This window comes from Manduca sexta, chromosome 7 (assembly GCF_014839805.1).
Source record: "Manduca sexta isolate Smith_Timp_Sample1 chromosome 7, JHU_Msex_v1.0, whole genome shotgun sequence".
Classification (NCBI taxonomy): domain Eukaryota; kingdom Metazoa; phylum Arthropoda; class Insecta; order Lepidoptera; family Sphingidae; genus Manduca; species Manduca sexta.
In genome coordinates, this window is record NC_051121.1 from 7,704,859 (window position 1) to 7,716,899 (window position 12,041).

At 37.0% G+C, this 12,041-nt stretch overlaps 1 protein-coding gene across 6 annotated transcripts in view; it reads right to left on the minus strand.

The window, feature by feature from the left end:
• The window catches only part of LOC115439717 (homeodomain-interacting protein kinase 2), a 137,668-nt gene that overhangs the window by 118,175 nt on the left and 7,452 nt on the right, over positions 1 to 12,041 (minus strand). For all 6 annotated transcript variants that reach the window (XM_030163678.2, XM_037447605.1, XM_037447601.1 and 3 more), the window contains exon 2: positions 6,788 to 6,976. In XM_030163678.2, coding sequence (XP_030019538.2) covers positions 6,788 to 6,973 — 186 coding nt within the window. In that variant the 5' untranslated portion in view covers positions 6,974 to 6,976. The remainder of the gene's footprint in view (positions 1 to 6,787; positions 6,977 to 12,041) is intronic.

Sequence of the window (12,041 nt, forward strand, 5' to 3'; positions counted from 1 at the left end):
CAACAGCGCAGTTGGTTACGTAAGGCTAAGGGGCGGTGGTGGCGGTGCGCGCGGAAGGGGGCGGGCGGCGGTCCACAGGCGGGTCACTGACCTGTATGGTCCGCCGGTGCCAATTCGCCCATCACATCACATCACGAAATCTCAATTGCACAAATGCGGTGCAACGTTGGATTGTTAACAAAAACGGGCGTTACTCCTCGGCGGATTTACAAACGATGTCAAGGCGCATTAACATGTTCTACAAGTGCTCACTCGACGCGCACATAAACAAGTATAAACAGTTTTTCTACCCGCAAACATTAAAGCGTACCGCGAACCATAAACAATTCGCAATTGTCTTCTGGAAACATTTGATTACACGTATAAAACCGGGGAACGAATGAAACACGACCGTCTCGGCGGGAGGTTGGCAAACATGTTTATTTTCACCAATTTCCTAATTAAACCTCGGAAAGCATAAACAGGAAAAAGTCACTGCGAACACGGCTCCTAATAAAAATTACGATGTCCGGGAGGCGAAGTCCTTGAGGGGACTTCCTCCTAATTGAAATCAGATTCGTAAGAGCACTCGACGGGCAGTCATCCGCAGCATTGCCACTGTGGACGCAAGGTCTTGCCGGATATTCGTGGAGCCACGAAATTGAAAACCGCTTCAGTCAAGACAGCCTAGCCACTCGAATGGGTATTCTAGTGGATTAATTAGTGCCCGTTATAATACTTGATACTTCGTCTGGTTATCGATAAAATTGTTTTTCTTGTGGTCGTTATGAGCATATTGTGGATCGTTATATGCCTAGTGTGTGAAGGTACACAACAGTCGGCATATTGAGAAAAATAATTATACCGCCAATACATACTCGCTAATCTATCTTTCATATACTCGTTCTACCATGATTATATCTGCACCATTCTAAGGTTTGATTGTAAGAGAATGCCTACGGCATTAAGTCCACTTTTGTAAATGAAGTGCTAAATAAATTAGATATTTTAAGCCTTTTAAAATTTCCCGGCGTATTTTTTTTTTAAATTAAACGTACAATAAGCAAATCACGTTAAAATATGTCGTAATTTACAAAAATATAACATAAACATGATCAGCGATGCTGACATTTGTTTTTAAGTATCTTTGATCTTTTCTGAATAGAAAATATTACTCATTAAAAATGATTATTTCCTCGACTTTAGAGTTAAAAGTAAACTAACAAGTCAACTTTCGTATTTGTATATTCCATAAACAATCAGTCATCGCGGACATTTCTGCTTATCTGTACATTTTGTTAGAACATAAATTAATTTCAACGATAAATAAATTTGATGAGTGAAGCGGTCTTAGACAGAAAGCTAAATATTTTATTCTTTGAAGAAGTTTGACTTTTAATTTGGGACAGAAGTCGAGTTACACAAGCCAGTTTTTGTGTCGCGGACTAAAGGTGACTCAGGATATTAGGATCGCTTTCATCTGCCTCTTCTTTCATAATTCAGACTCGGTTTGTTTAGGCACTGACCTTTTATTCATTCTTGTATTTGACAACATTTTATTTGCTAAAAAGAGTAAAGGGCGCTTTAATCTGGCTGTTGAATTAACGGGGATTAAATTAACGATATAAATAATGTCTTATTCAGATATTCGGGTTACTTCATTAAGTAACACTAAACTACACTACGTCAAATCACCTAGTATAGAATCACAATACAGGCATACCAGTGTCACCCGAAAATAAAATTATTGTACAATGTCATAGAGTTGAAAATGACTCGAGTAAACAATTCAAGAGAAGGCCAGCAGTACCTAACAGTGGTACAATTTATAACAAGGCTGACATTATTATTTCTAGAACAGAACGAGAGGAGCAACACGAAACATTTGAACTTGGCAGTCACGACGATTTGCCATTCTGTTGACGCGTGAAATGCTAGATTTGGTTGCGGCCGGGCTCTTGTTACCCAAGCAAAAAGTGGACGTGCGGGCCTCAGTTATAATCATCGTGCCGCCAAATTTGGCGCAAGCATGACTTGGCAACGTCGGCGTCGCGTCGTACCGAGCGCTCGCCAATCGAGAATGCACATACCCACGTCCACAGTACCCACTCCGCTCCACGTAAACAAACATGATTGCGTCATATCAACTGAACGAGCTCAACTGGACTGTAACACTTTGGCAGTAAGGTTTAAAGCCTTATGTCATACGCAATCATGTCGATTAAATATTTACGTGATTTTTCGATATATAAACTAATGTAAGCACTATCAACTAGTTCTGTACGGAATACTTGAGTGTAGTGTAACTAGCCCACTCTCTACACTAACTCGTTCGTGAAACGTCGGGTAACTATTAATTGGTGCCCATTTCGGTGCCGGCCAAGCACGATCAGCAACCCCGTTGACAAACAAATATTACATTTATATTAGTTTATTTGCTCGGTTTGCGTAATTTACGAGATATAAATACGAGTTTACAACGCGTTTGCGTTCAATCTATTTGCGTGACGGCGCGGCTGTACATTATTTAGAAACGAAGCGGATCGAGTGCGACATTGTCGTTCGGTGTAATGGGCAGTCCGTTGTTCCCTCACGTTCCTCGTTACATTGCTCACGTTGAGCCGTCACGCGGCACCGGGACTACCACGTGCCACGTCTGGTGTCCAATCGAGAACATTTATATTTCTCATTTCTGAATATGATTGTTTTTGAACTAATAAAAAACAGCAATTCCAACCGCCAGCGAGGTCAACCACGTGACGCTCACGAAAAATAATTAAAACTTTTTCAAAACAAAGCCACACGTATTGTTTAAATTTACTCCATCCAAAACGTGACTAATATTGATAACAGAAATTAAATTATTTATTCCTTTGAAATTTTAATATTCAAAACAACACACATATTTGTAGTATAACAAAATAATTGACTGAATACGCATTAATTCCTCTTTTAAAAAAAAAATAGAAATCTAATATCTATAAGTCGGATATGATATTTTTTTATATAAAAAATTAAACTGGTATTGGTAATATACAAAGGTAGCTTTATTCGATCAGTATTAAATTAAGAGGAAGACTGTTAACTGATAGGGTAGGGTCAAAATTCATGCGCAAAGGACTTGTTCATGGATTTTGGTCATATGATAAAGACGCCGTAGCGGAGGTCACTTTCAAAATTGCCCCAGATGCTGGTAACGGTAAACCTACCATCCCACGACATGTGGCGTTGCATATTATTATGAAGTTTGCAAATTTTATATTAAGAATATTATATTTTAACATTCAGTGTTTTATAACAGTTGTACTAAGCGGTAAGTAAAAAATATTGTAGCTTCATTGATTAAAGAAAATTTTAGACACGAGACTGATAATGTATTATGCTTTTTCATCTCATACATATTCGTTTTAGATTTAAAAATGTAGGATAGCAAAATATTCGTATTACATCCCGCCATATTCGATAAAATCGGTTGGCGAAAGTAGCTGGAAAAATCTATCTTGAAATTTCACAAGAATTCCATATTGCGAAGGGTGAACGTCGGAGGCGAGATTGCGAACAAACAATATACCTTATTCATGTTATAACTACTACCAGTTGCCTTCTGTTGTTTTGGGAAATCATTTTTAATATACCGGCAATTGTTCAACGAAATTGCTCGGGCAAATAGCTTGGCTGTTATTAATAACTTTAAAAATATTGAATTGTATTTGTGCGTCCACATTCTAAAGATTTATAAAACAACGGTGCAAATAAAATATATTAGAAGTTTTTTTTTCTATTTTCATTGCCCAGGTACTGGCTACCAATATCCTCTCATAAACATTTTTTAACTTAAGAATAATTACAATGTGCACTTATATCGATCTCACGTTTTATACATCGGTTTGAACCATTCCACGGACGTTAAATGGTCAATTTTATGCCACCATTAGGCCTGTACGTAACAGTGATTCCCCATTGTTTCGGGCGCATTTTTGCAAACCGCCGCACTGACACAACGAAAGTTTAAACGGCAATTTGCATGAAAATACATGTTTCATACGGCGCGGCACTGCTCCCCCTTTTGTAAAGCAGTGTTGACGCGATCACATATTCATCAGCTCTCGTGGCCGTCCGTGTGCGTCACGCAGAATTAACTCCGCACTACACACACGCCGCGGCTCCTTCATCTGACATTCTTGCGCCTTTATCGCATACATTACATCGAAAATCGCAACACCGGCGTTAGTTATTAGCGCTAGCGTCAGATTTTTACGCTTTAGACGAGAAGTGTGAAACAAAGTATCTCTGCAATGCGCTTAAAACTCGTAAGTGTGGAGTTCATATTCCTCATTTACGTCAAACGTCCTTAAACATTAATAAATCAAGGTGGAGTCACTGACTCGACTTTAACAACACTCCTTCAACCGACATTCGCCTTTACCACATTATTCATCCACGACCATAGCTGGCGCCATTTAAAACCAATGATAAAATCACATTATAAATTTAAATTGTGAACCACATACGTGGATTTCATAACGTTCAACTGGAATCATAAAACACGCAATATGAATATTTAGCGCTCGTTGTAAAATTGAAATTAAATCTTTAGTATCGTCATGGCTTGATCGAAACTGGTAGTCAGTAATATACGTCGCAGAATGTTGTTTACAACCGAATTTTCTATGGAATGCCGTGTTAGCGATGACTTTTTTTAGCTCCGAAACACAATATTCACAAATGTTTAAGTTATGTGTTTAAATTAAGACATTGATAGAATAATAAGAAACTGGATTTTAATTTAAACTGTTATTGTTAAGAGCAATCAGGTCCACGAGTTTCGAATTACAAAAATAAAACTGCTCGAGGTAAATACTAGAATCAGAGGTAAAACTTTCACTGTTTATCAGCGAGAAACATTTTAATAAGAGCTAAATGGCACAAGTGTATATTCCCCTGTAGTTGAGTGTTGATATCAGAGTGACCTTTAGTTCGCAATGATCATAACAATAACTGCAGTATGCGCGGACCTGTGTAATTTTCCTCGGCGAGTCGAAATCTACACTCCACTTATAGAAAGTGTTATTTATTTGCTTTCCCGTCACGTCATGTTATGTGTTCTCACATTTTCACCGAGAAACAAAGAAACTGTGCGTGTACTGCGCTCGGGTCATACAGTGATACTTCGCCAAATCTATCATCTATAGTTTAGAACCAAACTCTTCAGCTTTATATTATAGTATAGATTCTACATTATTATATAAAGCTGGAGTGTTTGTTTGTTTGAACGCGCTAATCGCTGAAACTTCAAAACCAATTTCGATTTTTTTTCTACTAATAGGGAGCTACATTATGTTTTATACTGTGAAAATAATAATACTATAAAAACATATCACACGAGCGGAGCCGCAGGCAAAAGCTAGTTATGGTATCAATATAATCGGGTTTAAAATTTAACTTCACTGAGTACAATTCTTCAGAATAAATATCAGGCTATATCATTATTGTAGGAAACATAATAGCAATAAATCCTTTTTACAGCATTATACAAAATAATTGTTAAAGCTCATATGCGAGTTATACATATATTTTTACGTTAATTTTCCTTATACATCTTTGTCTTAAAATATTCGTGAAATTTTATGTTTGTTCTTTTTTTTTTATATTGTTGTTACTTCGGAGAAGTGTTGAAAAAGAACGTCCTGATAATGTAAGTTTTAGTAACACTATACTTTCTTTATTTTGCCGTGTCATTGTGTCTTTATAAATAAATTTAAAACCAAACTGATTAACATTGTTATAGTTTTTGTGTAACTATCAAATTATAACCTCAATTTCAACCTCTATACGACACGAACAAAAAGTATCAAACTAAGCATGGATATAAAGCCAGGACGCCTTATATTAGGGCTTAGTTGGTAGTGGAACGGACTGCCGAAACGAATAGTCGCAGGTTCAAAACCCAACCTCTGATTTTTCTATCATCTTTGTGAACTATCGCTTGCTTTAACGGCGAAGGAAAACATCATGAGGAAACCTACATACCTGAGAAGGTCTCTATAGCAATTTTGAAGAATTGTGAAGTCTGCCAATCTGCTCTAGGACAGCGTGGTGCGCTAAGGTCTAATCCCCCTCAGTAGTAGAGGAACCTTGTGCCCAGCGATGGGACAGTATATAATACAGAGCTGATATCATAACTAATATCGTAATACATAGTTTCCCGTAAGATCATACACGTTAGGCAATTTAAAATGACTAGTGCTCTGCATATAAATTGTAGTCAAACTTCTATCGTTGTTTTTAATTTCACTTTGAATACGTAATAACATTGCGACGAAATCGTCTGCGTCGAAAACGTATGGCTTCAACTAATATAACATAAGAAATGAAAACGTTTCTTGACAAAAAAACATTAACTAAATGGCTACTTGCACCTTAAAGGTTTTATAACTTCGTTGGCCACTCACGTTCTAAGTACAATCATACTCGACAATTAGTTAGAGACAGCGTTTAAAACTCAGCAACTATGGATTCCGGTCGATGACAAAGTCTGTCATTAGACTTGTAATGATAATATCCTTCATATGCGGTTAAACTGAAAGGCATCTATTAGACTAAACTGCAACTGTTGTCGACATTTTTAACAGCGTGCAAACGTGATGTCGACATATATATTTATGGTCAATCTAATTTGACGACCACAAATAAATACCTAGTGACGTCAGAGTTAATTTCCAGGAACTAAAGAATAGGTAACTGACGCAGCTTTAGGCAGGCTAAAGTGACTGTTTCGTTGGTGCGAAGTATTTAAGTGTGTAATTACCTTGTAGCCGGTGTTGTCGACGAACGTGTGTTGTTGTTGTGTGTTGTAGTGTTGCGGGCTCAGCACGCGGCGCTTCTTGGCTGGCTGCAGGCGCGCCGGCGACACGGCCGGCTGGTACTCGGGCTGCGCGTTCGTTGGCTGACTGCTGCGATATTGCGCCGGCGGCTCCGTGTACATGACATGCATTCCCTGCGAAACACATTCATGTTATGTATACGCACATTTGTATGTTCGTATGAGGATGTTGTTTGTCCGTACAAAGGACACACAACGTTATCCTACATATAACGTAGTACACATTAAGGAAATATAATTGGGAATTTTGTTTATGCTGTGTAATTTTATTAAAGAAGTATTGAAATAAATGGGTAACAAATCTGTTTGCAAAACTAAACTAAACACAAAAACTTTACAGTATCTGCTTACACAGCCATAAAACAGAAGACGTGAAACCTTATCTCAAAGCGAAACGATAAAGATTCTCCTACACACATATTCCGCACACTTATCGACGAACAAAAATGACGACATAGACACGACGTGGATTAAGGACGTCGCGCCAAAGGGCGGCGCGTCTAATTTTAATATTTCTCGTCTTTATAGCGAAGCAATTTCACTGAGAGCCTCGTAAAAATCGAGTTTTCATTTACTAAGAGCCCACCATTAGTGCGAAGCGTGTCGTCGCGGATTCGAGTCGTAAGGTCGACGACTGGAACTCCTGCCACGGCGGGTCATTATGAAATTGAGAAGCAATTTCTACGTACACCGGAATTAGACTGCATAAATGAAAAGGACATCTTAATGGATTCTCATTCGACCGCGCCTCTATTAGTTTAACATTTTAAATTGTCTGCAATAAAAACTATGCAATTATTCGACGTTCAAGTAACAAAGAGATGCGAAGTTTTTAATTGTTGGAGTGATTCCACATGAATCGCTGGCACGTTTTGTCCAAGAATATTTCGCATGCATGTCAAGGATATAATAAAGTATCGGGTTTTTCTAGGAGGTATGTGTATATTAAGATTACAATCAGTTTTATCTCCAAAGCGCATTTAATATAATATGTTTTACCTCTGAAATGCAATGCATTTTAACAATAACCCGATTCGACATTCAGCGCACGTACAAGCTTCATTACTGATTTCTAAATCTTATCTTCTTGCGCATGTCAAGCATGACAACAATGAGAATTTGTATATTTATACTTTTTATATACACATATAAATGGACAAGATGTCCGTGGCATTCTCCGGCTGTCGTTTTGTAAGTGATACAAAGTCGTGGCGATTTCTTATTGATTTATTTTGTGTCTTATTCGCAGTAGACAAAACACACCTCTAATTATACAATATACCCTGAAAGGCGTAAGAAATACGAGTGGAGCAAAACAATCTAAACTTACATTGAAACCAGACTCGCGTTGAACGGGCGAGACAGTCGGCCCGCAGTCGAACGTGAAATCCGCTTATTATAATAAAATCTGTTCACATTTACAGGGTTTCACTTGCTGCGGTGGAGGAACGCGCAATTTTTTTGCAACTGTCACCGGATTTCGTTGTACAACAGAAATTCCGCTCTCACAAAACCCGAAGAGTACGGCAATCGCAATGTTGAAACAAACCGACTGTACAGCTACTAGCTAGGTTTGATAGTTTAAAACCAGTTGCTATGAAATACAACATTTTGTATATAAATGCCATAAAGTATGCAGTGAACCTAACGTCTTTATATAAAACTCCATCAACATCTTTAGTAGTATCTCGATGTAATACGGTAATAAAAATATCATTCAAATCGTGCGTGCTAGTGTCATATCTACGCAAGGTAATTTAGCACCTCATGTTAAGTGTGAAGATTCAACTTACAAGTGAAAAATGAGTAGTATCGATCTAAATGAATCGTGCCCATCACACCGAAAAATAAGTCTTATACCATCTATTCTATTGTACCTGTGAAGACATGGTGTATGTAAGACTAATTAACAATGCTTAACGATCCAAGTAAATACGTTGTCATAACACATATATATGCAAATAAATAATGATAAAAACTGCACATTACGCTTACGCCCACACAGAGACTATTATCGTAAACAATTTAAAAAATACACTAGACCCAAACAGACTAAGCTCTCGCCCAATTACAATGATATTATTTTAGTCGATTGCGTTAGGTAAACTGGCAAATTTAGCACTTACTTTCCACACTTACATCCGCATGCGTAAGCCGCGCGTTTCATGTAAAATATTCGCGATGAAATACCGAAAGGACGAAAATAAAGCGACACGCGAAACCGGAGCACGAATCAGCGGCCGTTGTAAATCAACTCCATGGAAGCATTATTTTAACGTTAACATGAAAAACTGGCGTAATTAACGCTGCGCTGTGATGGATTTCATTATGGAACAAACTTTTCCCTCGCATAATTCAACGCGCTAACTCGACTCCCACTGATAGTTCGCGACGGATAAACTCTACGCTTAATTAGAGTAACAACAATTATACAGTTCTTATTATCTTTTTAATTGAAATAAATTTAGTACAAGAAAACAACTCCATAAAAGTTGTTAGTTTTGAACACAATTTCATGGGGTTCATTGCTTCAAATATATTCAATCTGATACTAAATGCTTACTAAAAGATTTTAAGTTTCAAATTCATCATATTCTAAATTTTTTTTAAATACTGTAAAAGCCTTAGGTAAGCTAGTTTTGATTCAATATCACAAACCACAGTAGTTTATAGAATATTATTGATATGAACGCTGCATTTGGTCAACATGCCAGTCTGATACGCGTAACGTCTCCATGTAAACCTTAAGGCAAAATACAATCCCTGTGATGCAGGGAAAACGTAACATAATGGGTAGCATGCAAACAGTTCACAATGTATATATTATTGTGCTTGAATTAAAAAAAAACAGTTTGTTTCTTTTTCAAACTAAATCACAGTTAACCTCACGCTATCGCGGCGTTTTGCACGCCCTATGCGGACTTAATTAAACCGACCTCATGACCCGACAAAACAGTACACACCCGGCAATCACACCTAAATCCAAATTAATATTTCTATAATGGAGAAGTATTTAGAACACTGTCCTAAACCAATGGCAACACGCAATCTATCACGTTATTCTCTTATATAGTTTGGCAAACTTTACATTTTCAGGCTCCAAAAGTTCTATATATAATGTTATCGACTCATATTTAATCTAAAATAGTATGACAAACCCAAAGGCGATCAATTTATTTGTTATAAAGAATTGCGACCGATCATAAAGAGTACAATGTAAATGAATAGGTCCCAAACGAGCGAAAAACTTAATCAAGCGGGCGAAACGCGCGCGACATCCAGTATAAATAACGTAAAAAATAATGGATAGGAGTACATAATTCTCTTTCGTTACAGTGGTTTTTGGTCCGCTGTGTGCAAGAGATAATTTCGAACGGTTGAACTTTCCGCTAAATTCTGTATTACACTGATCGACGGTCATACTCCATTTATAAGCTTCGAATAGTACGTCATTAAGTGGTTACATGATACCAAAATAGATTAAAACGATATTCTAGTTTTATTAATTCTGGCTGTAGGTCGATCAACACGCAACGCTTACGACCTGCGGTTACCGTGGCAGAATTAATAAATTTCAAGTCTGAGAGCAACCACCTCGTAGTAGACTCAACAACTGTCAATCCCCTTCGTTTATCTTCTCCCATTAACAAAAGACTCTAACATAAATACATTCAATTATAGTACCTCAGAAATATGCAGTCTGTAACAATGTGACATTGACGGAATAGCTTCATATTCAAACTCGTCGCCAGTAATCAAAGAAGACCTCGTAGTAATATTGATTACTTTTTGGACACCCCGTGAAATTATTTTGAAACATCGGCATCTTGCCATAATGTACCGTATCTATTTTTAAACCCAATAATAATATTGTTTATATTTAGCTCCTAATTTAAGAAGGCATTTTGTATTCGTAATTAAAATTCCGCATTTTAAAAGACGCCAAACGAGAGAGTGGTTTACTTGATGATACATAAATCATCAATCGACGTGAAAAACTCCTTTAGAATAAAAGATTTTAAAGCCTCCAGTAACATTTTCGACGAGTACAATAAACGGTCAAAGAAAACAGGACAAAGTCCCAAAAGTTTCGTACTAAACTATTGTTTAAATTTTCAACCTCGAATTTATTCACCTTACCTGATGATTTATATAAGTCATCTGACGCCACGTGATCGTGCGTTGTATGCCTCCCCAAATAGGGAGAAAAGTCACGTTTTACAACCCGGACTCCAGATACGATAAAAACGTGCCAAATTTTACTTACCTAAGGCGTAAAAGCGCAAACAATACACCTATATACTTCTAGTTATAGCAGCGTTTTCAATGGTTATTAAAATGAAATATACAGGTATAACGAAAATGATGAATCGTAAATATTTAACTTCTGTCTAGTGAAATGACTGAATGTAAGTAATAAAAAAAATACTAATAAGTAATGAAAAAGATGTATCATTTTGCTTATAAAAACCTTGACATAAATGACTATTGTTAAATCTTTGAGCAATAACGAAATTCCAACCGGATCAAAAAACTAATCCGTGGCTTCAGAAGACGTATTAGAAACGGTATTATAACAGTTTTAATTAACAGGATCCAAACAACGTTTGAAAGTTTCTCACAAAACGATATCAACTCTCAAGTTGAAGTGATCAAGTAAAATATTATCCCTAGTAGTTTTGCAGATGCACCGCGACGGTTGCACTCACCGACGAGCGCAAGGCAAAACAGATTTGCCGGTTGTTAATTAAACTTTGTGACTTGGAAACTCGTTAATGCAATGTTTAAGTTTTAACACCTGACAAAATGAATTCGCTCGTTACAACTGCACACAATGTTGTCGCCTCGTCTGATATTTTTAGAAAGTCATTCAGAAAATATGTATACTCAAAAGAATTTGTATGAAAAAGAAATCTTTGCAAGGTTTCATATAAATTGCTCGGTCACGTGTCAAAAGCAACACCAACTGGCAAATAAAAAGTTCGCAAATGTTATAGATTACATAACAAAATGGGCACAACTCTAAAGAGATGAAAGTAATGATTAATTAAATTATAACAATATATTGTGGCTTTAATTGGAATGTCTAGCGTCGATATCGCTCGGGTCTCGACATTGTCCTGACATTCAGACGAAATTTGTGCAAATAAAGCCGCATTAATATTTCTCGAATTGTTTT